General features: G+C 33.2%; 1 protein-coding gene across 7 annotated transcripts in view; it reads right to left on the bottom strand.

The window, feature by feature from the left end:
* Positions 1–212: 212 nt before the first annotated feature.
* Positions 213–15,126, bottom strand: part of LOC142319107 (uncharacterized) — a 36,770-nt gene continuing 21,856 nt past the window's right edge. For 6 of the 7 annotated variants that reach the window (XM_075356027.1, XM_075356025.1, XM_075356023.1 and 3 more), the window contains exons 6-7: positions 11,421–11,614; positions 213–397 (exon numbers count right to left, since the gene is read on the bottom strand). In XM_075356027.1, the coding sequence (XP_075212142.1) occupies positions 296–397; positions 11,421–11,614 (296 nt within the window). In that variant the 3' untranslated portion in view covers positions 213–295. The remainder of the gene's footprint in view (positions 398–11,420; positions 11,615–15,126) is intronic. The other variant, XM_075356024.1, reaches the window with a different exon arrangement.

Genomic DNA, 15,126 nt, shown 5'->3' with positions numbered 1-15,126 from the left:
ATCAACTATTACCAAACTGTTCATATCAGCAAACCAAGCCCAATACTGCAGATATCATTGTTAAGAATATTTGTTTAACTCTCCATGAAGAACTACTTAAAAACTTTATTAAAACTTAAACTTTTTTAATAAAAAAAAAAGAAAAAATATAGAATAAACCTAAATTAATTGTACTACTAGGAAGGCTATGTTTTTGAAAAAATAATTATAACTTTTAAGATTATATAACATATTTTAATTATAATACAATAATGGTCAACACAATCATCTGCTAAAAAATAATGCATTTTAATCACTAGGCATATTCCCATGCTTCTCCATTGAGAGATCTTTGACGTATCTGAAAAAGCTTTTTCACCCACCTGTTAAGTCTGTCTTCTTTATTTTCAAGAGAAATCTGTAAATAAATAAACAATCATTGATCAATTGATGAATTCTTACTCATCAAAATGTATCAAAAGAATAATCCAACTTAATAAAATTTATTATAATACTTATCAATGTAATACTGACAATCTTTCCTAAACTGGTGACTAAAATAATAACACATTTAATCCCAAGAGTTTATACTTTCATTTATTACATCTATCTTGTTCCCTCAACATCAGATATAAATATTATGCTAATATAAATAATATAATAGTTAATTTTATTTATTACAGGAATACATATTATTGTAGGCAGAAGGTAATTTATTCACTTGTTTAAAACCTTGTTTCTAGTACTATTTCACAGATTCCTCGTGAAATATTTCTGCTGCTGTAGCTTATGCAATCTACTCATATTTTCTAGAGCAATAAATAAAATGTAACTGTAATTATAATCTAATATCTATTACTAATAATAATCTACAATATCTATTACTCCTGTTTAAAGGTTCAACACAAACACACACACACTATCAGAGATTACAGGACCTCGTTGGTGTGCAAGTAGAATTATGTACACCATAGATCATGAGAGATTGGATTTAAGAGAAGTTAATGTTACTATTCAGGAGATAAGAAAGAAGAAATAATCTAGGTATAACTAATTAAAAAAAAAAAAAAAAAAAAAAAAAAAAAAAAAAAAAATAGCAAAATGACCAAAAAGGATAATTTTTATTACTGGTGCCAACTGGTAAATATGAGGATGATGTGACTTAAGTAATATATGAAAAGATAAGAGAACAATTTGGTCAAATTAGAATAGGAAAATAAAGATTATTGTTAAGTAATACTAGATGATAGGAGAGCTGAGTCACAGAAAGAAAAGGAAGATCAAGTAGTGTAAAGTAATATGCAAAGTACAGGTATGTAGAATGACAGGAGAAAGGTTAATTGAGTTTTGTAAGGGAAAACAAATGTTCAGAGTAAACATTGATTTAAAAACTCAAAACAAGACTCTACACATGTAAATCACCAGAAAATGAAAACAGATATCTCATGGACTACATTGTTGAAGAGGCATCCAGAAATGCGATTACAAAGGCACATGGATGCAATGACTGGTGAATAATATATATGAATAATATATACTTCTGATAACAGAAGTAAAAAAAAGTATGAAAAAAATCAAGAGCAAAAATTAAATGGCATCTGGAAAATCAATAACTGGCAATGATGTAAAAGGGAAGTTAATTCAAATATCTATAGAAAAATTATCAAAGGTAACAGCGCAAATTTTTTTGATGAACATGAAAAACACCATAAAAACAAACATGGCTTCATAAAGAGAAGGATAATAAAGAAGAAATGGATTACTAGATATGGTTGAAGAAATTTAAAAACACAAAAAATTCCACTATCAGGAAGGATGAAGATGTTAAGAGGATCTACTAAAAATGAGTGTATTTAAAAGAATAACAAAAAGCAAAGGAGAAATGGCTTGGAGATGAATGCTCAAGACACAAAAAATTTAGAAAGAGGAAAGTAGTATGAACTAATGTATAAAGAATTAAAAAGATAACAAGGAATAAAGATTATAGATAGCAAAGTGGTACACAAAGAGGGACATATACAATAGGTGTCCAGAAAGTAACTATGTTTAGGTATAAAAAACAGCTGTTGGAGATAAGTTTATTACACACAATTTGAAATTACACCCTTTCAACTACTTTTCAACAAAGTCGCCAAATAGATTTTAACACTTAGTCATATCTGCAGATGAGTTTCTGTATCCCTTCATCGAAACATATTGCTGCCTGGCTTTTCAGCCACTTTTGAAACCCATAGAGCGCAAAACTTATGGTAACCCAACTTTTTTGTCATAACTTCAAGCAAAAGTCAAACTGAAATGAAAATTATATAATATGTAAGTATACAAATACAATATATATATATATATATATATAATTATCTTTTATGATGGTATAGAATCACTTTAATCGGTCCATTATGCAAGTTTATTCAATGGGACTGCTTGGGGCTTGCAGTTTTCTCAGTACGTTTTCATACATTCTGATCTTTGTGCACTTTTTTGTGTTGAAAATGTTTGTGTTGTAAGTCTGAAGCAAGTATTTTTTCTTGATCTTCTTGTATATATATATATATATATATATATATAACCAGTATAATGGACCAGGTTAACAGGGTTCTATCAAGTAAGAAGAAAGAAAGAAAATAAAAAAAGAATAATCTTGAAGAAAGTAAAAGAGATTCTTTTCTTAGAATAATGTGTCCGTTTAACAATCTGTTCTTTATAATACAGACAATAGTATCTTTAAAAATTCTCGTTGAAACAGAAGGATTACCAGATTTGAATAATAACTTATAGAAAAATGTAAAGGCAAGAATAATTAAAATTATTATGCTTCAACAATTAGAAGGATGTGCTGGGTATTGGTTCTTCGAAGTATACATACTGCCAGGGACCAGTGGACAGGATGAGCAGTTTTTGCAAACTGTGTTGGTTTGTGATAAGCCATGTTGTGAAAAAAGTAAGTTTTGGTAACAGTGAGTGAAATTACATCACGAGTATTCCAATGTGGACGTTAGGTGAATGTAGGAAATTGTTCAGGAAGTTATTAATAAACAGTATTGACAGTATCATATTCAATGTTGAATTGTAGGGTAGTTCTTTTATAAACAGTAAAAGTAATAAAACTTGACAATATATTGAAATTCTACACTCTGTTTTTTATACAAGTGATAAAATTAAAATTTTAAAGTATCCACAAAGCTGTTTTGAAGAAACATATCTATTGCAGAGCCCCCAGTGGCTTATAACCATAAAACTAACCTAAGAACCTGCTCTGAGGTGATTATGGGTATCACCTCAATGGGGAGTACCCCCTGGTGGCCTGTAACTGTAAAACATGCCTAAGAATCTGCTCTGAAGAGATACCAACATTAGGTAATGCAAAAAATCAACAAAATTGGTCTAGTAGTTTTTGAGGAAAATGGTAAAACATACACATAACCTCCTATTACCCCAAATGCATATACCATATCCAATACATTGTGGGTAAAGATTGAATTATATGAACTTTAAATTTTGTTAATGCAATATTATTTTCTAGTGGTCATTATAAAGTTTTTCTGTAAACTGCAATGTATTTTGGTATTCATAACTGAACTGTCATTAAATAAATATTGTCTTTTTATTTGAATAACTATTTTGTATATTATATGTATTTATTGATATTTATATTATTTATTTTATATTTTTTAGAGTAACAAATTGCATTAATAAGAAATTTTTACATTTGTTAGTCTCTCAATATCCTAGTCAAACCGCGAACATGTAACAATATACCAGGTATATTCATAAAGTAAGGGCCGTTTGATCATTAAAAAAGTAACTTGCAAGAAAAGGATTTTACTTACAGTTTTAGTTTACTACATATCTACTTCACTTTTCCACATAATCACCATTCAGTTCTAAGTACTTTTCGTTAACTCCTCTGCATATAAGTCTGCCACCTGGGAATTGAATCAATTGACAACGGCAGTCTTGGGTTCCTTCAAGCATTTTCAAACAGTTGTCTACCAAGCCACTTTTTCAAATGCAAGAAGAGGAAGTAGTCACTAAGTGGAAAGTCGTGACTATATGGAGGGTGGTCAAAAAGTTCCCAACAAAAATCTTGAATCTTCTTCTTGGTTAAGGCAGTGGTGTGAGAACGTGCGTTGTTGTGAAGGAGGATTATGCTGGGTGACAATTTCCTGCGTCGTCGATTTTGGATCGCACGTCTCAGTTTGGTGAGAGTTTTGCAGTACACGTCATATGTAATTGTTGATCCATGCTCCATGAAATCAATCAAAATGATGCCTTTTTCATCCCAAAAAGACAGTAGCCAACATTTTTCGACTTGAGTGTGGAAATTACTTAAACTTTTTTGGTTTTGGGGAACTTAAATGGCACCACTGCATTGACTGTTGTTTTGATTCTGTGTTGACATAGGATATCCACATCTCATCACTTGTAACAATATGGGAAAACAAATCAACTCTATCTTGTCAATAGCAATCCAAAACACTTGTCCACTGCACATTCTTTACTCTGTGTTGGTCAGTGAGCATTTTTTTGGTACCCGCCTTGCACACAATTTGTGATATCCAAACTTTTCTGAGACAATTGTGTAGATAGAGGTGCGTCCAACATGTGGAAATTCTTCAGCCCAAGCAGTAACTGTCATCGATCACATCGCAGTTTTCAGTACACTTGTTCAACAATTTCGTCAATCTGAATACTGGGCCTGCCACTCCACTCTTCGTCATGCACATTTGTGCGGCCATTTTTAAAGTCTCTACACAATTGTCTAATGTTTCCTTCACTCATTACTGTCGGTCCATATACTAGGCACAACTCCCAATGAATTTCAGCAGCTGAAGATTCTTTTGTACACAAAAATTGAATCACAATGTGGACTTCACAACTGGCGGAAGAACCAATTGTCGCGGATATTGCGATCTGCATTCACCAGCAGGCAAACAACTACAGAATAAAACAACTGCAATAGCTTCATAAATAACCAATAGATGGCCCTGAATCTGTGGTTAGACTTTCTAATATTTAAATATAAGCCTACAACCCTTAGTTTATGAACATGCCTCACATAAAGAATGCATCACAAAGTTTTCCTGGGACTTCATATAGATAATCTATTCTACTCGTGAAGATAATGAAAAACTTCGTTTATAAACATAGTGCTTTGCTTGCGAGTTATAGCTAGTGAAAGATTTTGTTTGGATTTCTGCTACCCTGGTGAAATGAGAGTGTACTGAAATTTTTAGGATGTTAATGACAGGGCAGAATTAGAGATTTCTTACGGTTTTTGACCAAACAAATTGAATAAAATAAAAAATTCCCAGAACTATATCCGCAGTAGTTTTACGGAAATTTGGGGTGAAAACCAATAAATGTTAAAAAAATAAGCCCACCATTTTCAACACATTTCTTGACACACTTCTATACTGCTTTTTTTGCTCCTTTTAGTTCTTCAGGGCTGTCCTTGAGTTGCTCAACCACATCCATAATGCAGACAATTAATTCCTTCCGAGAATGTATTTTTGTTTTGTAAACAATAATTTTCATCCATCCTCAGACACAAAAATCTAAAGGTTTTAAGATCAGGCAATAATGGTGGCCAGGAAAGTGGATCTCCACTTTTTTTTTTTTTTTGTCTTCAGTCATTTGACTGGTTTGATGCAGCTCTCCAAGATTCCCTATCTAGTGCTAGTCGTTTCATTTCAGTATACCCTCTACATCCTACATCCCCAACAATTTGTTTTACATACTCCAAACGTGGCCTGCCTACACAATTTTTCCCTTCTACCTGTCCTTCCAATATTAAAGCGACTATTCCAGGATGCCTTAGTATGTGGCCTATAAGTCTGTCTCTTCTTTTAACTATATTTTTCCAAATGCTTCTTTCTTCATCTATTTGCCGCAATACCTCTTCATTTGTCACTTTATCCACCCATCTGATTTTTAACATTCTCCTATAGCACCACATTTCAAAAGCTTCTAATCTTTTCTTCTCAGATACTCCGATTGTCCAAGTTTCACTTCCATATAAAGCGACACTCCAAACATACACTTTCAAAAATCTTTTCCTGACATTTAAATTAATTTTTGATGTAAACAAATTATATTTCTTACTGAAGGCTCGTTTAGCTTGTGCTATTCGGCCTTTTATATCGCTCCTGCTTCGTCCATCTTTAGTAATTTTACTTCCCAAATAACAAAATTCTTCTACCTCCATAATCTTTTCTCCTCCTATTTTCACATTCAGCGGTCCATCTTTGTTATTTCTACTACATTTCATTACTTTTGTTTTGTTCTTGTTTATTTTCATGCGATAGTTCTTGCGTAGGACTTCATCTATGCCGTTCATTGTTTCTTCTAAATCCTTTTTACTCTCGGCTAGAATTACTATATCATCAGCAAATCGTAGCATCTTTATCTTTTCACCTTGTACTGTTACTCCGAATCTAAATTGTTCTTTAATATCATTAACTGCTAGTTCCATGTAAAGATTAAAAAGTAACGGAGATAGGGAACATCCTTGTCGGACTCCCTTTCTTATTAGGGCTTCTTTCTTATGTTCTTCAATTGTTATTGTTGCTGTTTGGTTCCTGTACATGTTAGCAATTGTTCTTCTATCTCTGTATTTGAACCCTAATTTTTTTAAAATGCTGAAAATTTTATTCCAGTCTACATTATCGAAAGCCTTTTCTAGGTCTATAAACGCCAAGTATGTTGGTTTGTTTTTCTTTAATCTTCCTTCTACTATTAATCTGAGGCCTAAAATTGCTTCCCTTGTCCCTATACTTTTCCTGAAACCAAATTGGTCTTCTCCTAACACTTCTTCCACTCTCCTCTCAATTCTTCTGTATAAAATTCTAGTTAAGATTTTTGATGCATGACTAGTTAAACTAATTGTTCTGTATTCTTCACATTTATCTGCCCCTGCTTTCTTTGGTATCATAACTATAACACTTTTTTTGAAGTCTGATGGAAATTCCCCATTTTCATAAATATTACACACCAGTTTGTATAATCTATCAATCGCTTCCTCACCTGCACTGCGCAGTAATTCTACAGGTATTCCGTCTATTCCAGGAGCCTTTCTGCCATTTAAATCTTTTAATGCTCTCTTAAATTCAGATCTCAGTATTGTTTCTCCCATTTCACCCTCCTCAACTTCCTCTTCTTCCTCTATAACACCATTTTCTAATTCATTTCCTCCGTATAACTCTTCAATATATTCCACCCATCTATCGACTTTACCTTTCGTATTATATATTGGTGTACCATCTTTGTTTAACACATTATTAGATTTTAATTTATGTACGCCAAAATTTTCCTTAACTTTCCTGTATGCTCCGTCTATTTTACCAATGTTCATTTCTCTTTCCACTTCTGAACACTTTTCTTTAATCCACTCTTCTTTCACCAGTTTGCACTTCCTGTTTATAGCATTTCTTAATTTCCGATAGTTCCTTTTACTTTCTTCATCACTAGCATTCTTATATTTTCTACGTTCATCCATCAGCTGCAATATATCGTCTGAAACCCAAGGTTTTCTACCGGTTCTCTTTATTCCGCCTAAGTTTGCTTCTGCTGATTTAAGAATTTCCTTTTTAACATTCTCCCATTCTTCTTCTACATTTTCTACCTTATCTTTTTTACTCAGACCTCTTGCAATGTCCTCCTCAAAAATCTTCTTTACCTTCTCTTCCTCAAGCTTCTCTAAATTCCACCGATTCATCTGACACCTTTTCTTCAGGTTTTTAAACCCCAATCTACATTTCATTATCACCAAATTATGGTCGCTATCAATGTCTGCTCCAGGGTAAGTTTTGCAGTCAACGAGTTGATTTCTAAATCTTTGCTTAACCATGATATAATCTATCTGATACCTTCCAGTATCGCCTGGCTTTTTCCAAGTGTATATTCTTCTATTATGATTTTTAAATTGGGTGTTGGCAATTACTAAATTATACTTCGTGCAAAATTCTATAAGTCGGTCCCCTCTTTCATTCCTTTTGCCCAGCCCGTATTCACCCACTATATTTCCTTCCTTGCCTTTTCCAATGCTTGCATTCCAATCTCCAACTATTATTAAATTTTCATCTCCTTTTACGTGTTTAATTGCTTCATCAATCTCTTCGTATACACACTCTACCTCATCATCATCATGGGCGCTTGTAGGCATATAGACGTTAACAATCGTTGTCGGTTTAGGTTTTGATTTTATCCTTATTACAATGATTCTATCGCTATGCGTTTTGAAATACTCCACTCTCCTCCCTATCTTCTTGTTCATCACGAAACCTACTCCTGCCTGCCCATTATTTGACGCTGAGTTAATTACTCTAAAATCACCTGACCAAAAGTCGCCTTCCTCTTCCCACCGAACCTCACTAATTCCTACTATATCCACATTTGTCCTACCCATTTCCCTTTTTAAATTTTCTAGCCTACCAACCTTTTTCAAGCTTCTAACATTCCACGCTCCGACTCGTAGAATGTTATTTTTTAATTTTCTGGTGACCCCTTCCTTAGTAGTTCCCACCCGGAGATCCGAACGGGGGACTATTTTACCTCCGGAATATTTTACCAAGGAAGGCGCCTCCATTATTGCTATGTGAAAATGCAGAGAGCCACATTTTCTTGGAAAAAAAGCAGCTGTAGTTTTCCATTGCTTTCAGCTGCGCAGTACTCAGAGGACTGAGTGATGTTGATACGGCCGTTTAAGTCGTCCTGACTCACGCCCCTAACAACTACTGAAAGAGCTGCTGCCCTCTTTCAGGAATCATTCCTTAGTCTGGCTCTCAACAGATACCTCTCCGATATGGTTGCACCTTCGGTCCAGCTACTCTGTATCCCTGAGCACTCAAGCCCCCTCACCAACGGCAAGGTCTCATGATTCATAGAGGAGGGGATCTCCACAACTGATCCATTTCTCAGAGAAATGATGATTTAAGTGAGTGGAAATGGGACAAGAGAACTGGGGAGGCACACCATCATGCTGGAAGTATACTTTGCATTTCAGCGCTAGAGGAACATCTTCAAGCAGGTTTGGCAATACTTCTTAAAGTAAGTGCAAGTAGACCTCAGCATTTAAACAGCCAGGTAATATGAATGGTCCAAACAGCTGAATGTGAAGAAGGCCGTACCATGTATTAACACTAAATCGGTGTTGAAAACTGCCTTCCACTGTTCCATGAGGATTAACTTCTGCTCATATATACTCATTGCATAAATTGTTGATGCCATCTTGATTGAAATTAGCCTCATCGGTAAATAAAGAATACTTGTATAGTTGATCTGTATTCCACCAGTTGCAGAACTCTAGGCAAAGCGGACTGTTTCCTGGGTGTGTACATTTTGAACGGCTGTTTATGATAAGGAAAAAATGTTTTTTGTTTAGTGTCCTCCAAACCAATGAATGCAAATCTTGGATCTACTTAGCAAGAAGTTGTGTACTGACACCTGGACTGTGCTGCACTACATCGATAATAATTTCATCCATAACAGCATCATGTTGGGACAGATCATTTGTAGTTGGTATGAATACTAGGTAGTGAACCTGTTTCCCGAAGATTGCAAAATTCACGCTGATTATTTTAGGATCTGAAATCCTATGATTCAGAAAACATATTTCATATTCTATTGCAGCAGCTGTAGCATTACAATTACACACATCAAAAATGAATACCTATCAGCTTATTCCTCTGTTCTAAATAAGTATGGCATTACTTCAAAGCAAACTGATCACGCTCAAACTAAAATTCACAGAAAGCCTTCACTAATGAAAGCACAGTTCACAGTACCCGATATACTTAATGTAATTTAGAGAATGATTTAAACACTAATACTATATTGCGCATTGTTGATCAGCTATTGTTATTTTACTGCCAACTTTGAAATAATAATTTTTCAAATAATTGATTGTATTTCTACCATTAATAAAAAAATTATCTAAATAATTTTTATTTTACAATTGTGTAACTTCCAGATTTAAAATTTTTTTAACAGTATATTCTGTTTATACAAATTTTTCACATTACCAAAAAAGAATCTGATTTTTGTAAACATTAAATAAGTACTCTTCTAACAATTGTAGTAATGTACTGTTTCTAAATAAAATTACAATTTTTCTAACTTTTCTTTATTTTATTCACTTTTTTTACAACTTTTGTTCAGAATTAAATTCTCTACAAATTTTGGTTAAAAGTTTTGTTTTTATTACCCATTTAACAAAGTTATTGTACATCAAATATAAAAAACAGGTTTTTTATCCTAATTTATTGGTTTTCACCCCAGATTTCTCAAAAACTACAGCAGGTAGGTTCTGGGACCTATTTTATTTGATTTTTCAGGCCAAAAATCATAAGAAATCACTAATTCTGCCCCTTAATAAATGTCCTAAAAATTTTAGTATGACCTTATTTCACCAGGTTGGCTGAAATCCGAGCAAATCTTTTACTAGCTAGCTAGCTGTAATTCACTAACAAAGTATTTTAGGAAATATGTTTAAATGAACTTTTCCATTATTTCCAGGAGTAGAATAGGTTATGAAAATCCCAGGAGAACTTCATGATATACCCAGCATATATGCATGTAAGAGGTTTATATTATCAAACAGAAAACATAATGATCTCCATATAGAAGATTGGATGTGAAATGGATGGGAGGAAGTAGGAGTATGAGTAGTAAACCTAAAATCTGAAGCATTGCAACGAACAACATTTACGAAGTATAGAAAACATGTGACAATAAAACTGCCAATAGAAATAAGTGTCACAATAGAAGGAGGTGACCAGAATCTTCAAACTATGAATCCAATCCTATAAAGGTGCAAATACATAAATAAGAGGAAATAAAATAAATTGTACAAGATTTGCAGATGAGAAAGATACAAGATAAAGCATAGGATACTCTACAGATGATTTCAGAATAATAAAACTACAACAGATTATTGAATGAATATTAAAAAACAAAAATAATGAGGATGGGAGGCAATAATCCATTGAATATTGACACAAAAGAAGAATAAAACATAGAAGTACTTAGGTACAATGTTAGCAGATGATTGCAAAAGTAAAAATGGGATAAAAACTAGGAGAGTAGAGACTAAGGAAGTATTTAATACGAAGGAAAAGTTACTATGTTCTAAGATGGTATTTAATTAGAAAATGTTATTTGGAAACTACGTCAGCTTGGATGTGAACCAATGACACTAAGAAACAAAAAAGAAAGGTTAGAGGCCATACTTGAATCAAACATGTACGCGCGCGCACACACACTTCACTTAATTCTAGAAGTGTTAAGTAGAATGGGTTTATCAAATTCAAAATTTTATGTCAAAATAATAAAACCGAATATTTTCATAGCAATTAATGTGCCAAAAACTGTGGAAGTTATATCAAATTAGATAATTTAACTCTAAATTAAATATTAAAGGGGCTGAACATTTTTTATAAACTCACATTTGGATGAAGCAAACTTTCTGGTTTATGATTCCAAGTAGATAAAGCAGTTTTTCCAGTTGGTATTGCAACATCCACAATAACTGGTGCAGAATCTGAATTTTTACTCTTATTTGAAGATGAGAAACTTCTCTGAAGGAAACTTGGTGCATTTATCTCTTCAATAGCATTTTCTCTATTTATCTGTTGTTCTGCTGTAAACATAATTCAAAAGAAATTTTTAAATAATGATCAGCAACTCTTATTTGATTGGATTTTGTTAAAACAATGTAAAATAATTACATGAATTAATAATTCTCTTTAAGAATAAAGTAAATATTTTATGTTGTAACAAAATAAAATTAATAAAAAAGTTATATCATAGAAGAAGCTTATGAATCCCCAAATTTACAACCTCAAAATAAAATTATTTACAGTTATTTTTAGTAATCAGTTCATTCACACAATCAAGATGACATAAACAGACAGAACTGTTAACACAACTACACAGTACTGGTCAAACCTCAGTCTGAAGATGTGATTAAAAAAAAGAAGAATTTCTAAAATACGAGGGTTATTTTTTTTTCAAGGTCCGATCGGAAACGAAATTAAAACCACAGTGAAAATAAGAAATTTTTTATTTGTAACAAGTACTTACATAGTTACGCTATTTCTCTACCAGAGAAATAGTTGCCACTCTGATTTAGACATTGTTGTAGCGTGGTACCAACTTTCCAATACCCTCGTCATAGAACGGAGCCGCCTGTGTTTTCAGCCATGTTTCTACGCTGGTCTGCAACTCGATGTCTGTGCCAAAATGTTGTCCTCCTAGCCCGCTGGCTAGGAGGACAACATTTTGCTTACGTGAAATGCTTTTCATGTGAGCAAGAGAGGACTCCATTCCAGTCCCAGAACACAGTAGCCATACACTTTCTGTTAGAGAAGGTTCGCTTGAACTTCTTTGGTTTACTAGGAGAATGAGAATGCATCCGCTGTTTGGATTGTTCTTTTGTTTCTACAGTTTCGAAATGGACCCATCTCTCATCCCCTGTGACAATTTTGTTCAAAAATCTTCTCCTTCATTGTGGTAGCGCTGAAGAAACATTAGGGAGGCGTCCATTCTCATTATTTTGTGATGGTCAGACAGTATCTTGGGAACCCATCTCGCACACAGTTTGTGGTACTGAAATCTCTCACTCACAATGGTGTAGAGAGCTGACCTTGAAATTTCAGAAAACAAATCACTCAATACAGAAATTGTGAACTGACGATTTTCTCAAATTGCCTCATCCACTTGCTCAACACGATCATCGGTTGACACTCGCTTCCTTCTCTGACCGCCTGCATCATGAACATCTGTATGTCCTGCTTTAAAATTTCTGCACCATTGTCGCACTTTGCTATCACTCATTGAAGTTTCACTGTACACATTACTTATTCGTCAATGAATTTCAGCTGCATTACAACCCTCAGCCTGAAGAAATTGAATTACTGCATGCACTTCACACTTGGCAGGAGATGCTATTGTTGTACACATGTTTACATGTTAGCTGCTTGTTCAGAACTAAATGAAGTGAAGCAGTGTAATTGAAGGCCATACTAGAGATGCTGCGCAACACATATGCGCAAAGGTTCATCCAATTTTTGCACAGGTTTTTATTTTGCAACCGATCGGACCTTGAAAAAAAATAACCTTCATAACTAATAACTACAGTAGTGCGCAAATTAATCTGAACACAAATGTTACATTATAAAATGTAATTTATTTTAAAAAAAAAAATACCTGTACAATTTGTTAATATCTAGTAATTAAAATGTCCTCCTTTATTCCCACTTCATGTACACAATTTCGTGGCATCATGGCATCAATTCAGAAAGTGTAGTACACTTCTTTTTTTTTTATCATGAAACCATACCGATACTGCTTTAATGAGGTTAATTTTTCTGGTACCATTCATATTTTACAGTCCTTTTTGAGTTGTGTGCAAGTCTGAAGAGTTGCCTGGCCAAGGGAGCACTCTGTTTCCTTGTTTGAAAAATTTTTTAACTTTTTTGGCAGTATGGCATGGTGCCAAATCTTGTTGAAATACTCTGTTGAATTTGAGGAATTTGTGTCTTGAAGTTGAGTCACAACTGTTTCCTTCATAATCTTGATATATCCATCATTTTTTAACATATCTTCTCCTCAAAGTAACGAACAAGGATCTTCACACGTGAAACAACCCCCAAAACATTTTTCTAGGCATGTTCAACTGATTGTTGGATATGAGTCAGTGATTTACTTTCATCTGATGCTTTTCTAATGTATGGAACCCTTTGCCCCTGAACATAAAAATGTGACTCATCCAAAACATAACATTTTTCCAGTCTTCCTTGGTTTAGTTAGCATGTGCTTTGCCCAAAAGAGTCTTTTTTTGCACATTACCAGTGTTAAAAGCTGTTTTTTAGCTAGCTGATGAGCTTTCTGTCCAGCTGCAAGAAAAAAATCTCTTCCACTGGCCGCCAATTCTCAAATTAAGTCCACAGCAAATAATTTTGGATCAAGTTTATTTTTTTTCACTAAAAATCTATCCTCTGCTGGAGTAACTTTTCTTTTACAGTCACATTTGCCTTATGTTATCTATGTTTCTTGTACTATCTCTGTATTTGAACCCTAATTTTTTTTAAAATCCTGAACACTTTATTCCAGTCTACGTCATCGAATGCCTTTTTTAGGTCTACAAATGCCAAATATGTTGGTTTGTCTTTCTTTAATCTTTCTTTTACAATTAATCTGAATGTTAAAATTACTTCCCTTGTCCCTACACACTTTTCCTGAAACTAAATGGGTCTTCTCCTAACACTTCTGTACAGAATGCTAGTTAAGACTTGATGCATGAGTAGTTAAGCTAAAAAAAAAAAAAAAAAAAAAAAAAAAAAAATGTTCTGTATTCTTCACATTTATCTGCTCCTGCTTTCTTTGGTATCATGACTATCTATAACACTCTTTTTGAAGTCTGATGGAACTTCCCCTTTTTCGTAAATATTACACACCACTTTGTATAATCTATCTGTTGCTTCCTCACCAACAGTGCACAGGAGCTTCTATCCCAGGAGCCTTTCTGCCATTTAAATCTTTTTGATTTATAAAAGTGGACTAAAATTAGATTTATAATAAAACTTATAAACCAGTTAACCTGTCATTTAAAAATTTATTTTTAAATCTACAAGATTTAAGAATGTACGTCTCTAATTAATATTAAAATCGTTTTAGTAACCTACATTTAAATAAAATAGCTTGCCTTAAAAAAAAAGAATTTCTTTTTTTTAACCAACATATTGAAAATATTAAACACCAACATATTAAAATAGAAAATATATTGAAACCAATCATAATTTCTTTTTTAATATTTAAAGAAAAAAATAAAATGCATATGTAAACTAACCTAATAATATCCCTACGGGGAGGGAGAAGAAAACAGTTATTTTGTTAATATTCCAGGAAAATAATATGTTGAGTTGGGCTCTTTCGCCTCTTAAATATATTTATTAATCATCAGCTTTTTATGTAATCACTGAAACTGAAAAACAAAGTTATGTAATGTTCAAATTGTACTATCAGGAAAACAGGTAAATAATAACGTACTCCTTATTTATGAGGAATTTTCTGTAATTCTTACATGATTTAAGTAGATTGCAGCTCATAACAATAATGAGAGAAGAGCAAGTTTAAATATAAATACATTAT

This window comes from Lycorma delicatula, chromosome 2 (assembly GCF_047948215.1).
Source record: "Lycorma delicatula isolate Av1 chromosome 2, ASM4794821v1, whole genome shotgun sequence".
NCBI lineage: Eukaryota > Metazoa > Arthropoda > Insecta > Hemiptera > Fulgoridae > Lycorma > Lycorma delicatula.
Note: the sequence above shows the minus strand (reverse complement) of the source record. Positions and strands in the feature narration are given on the sequence as shown.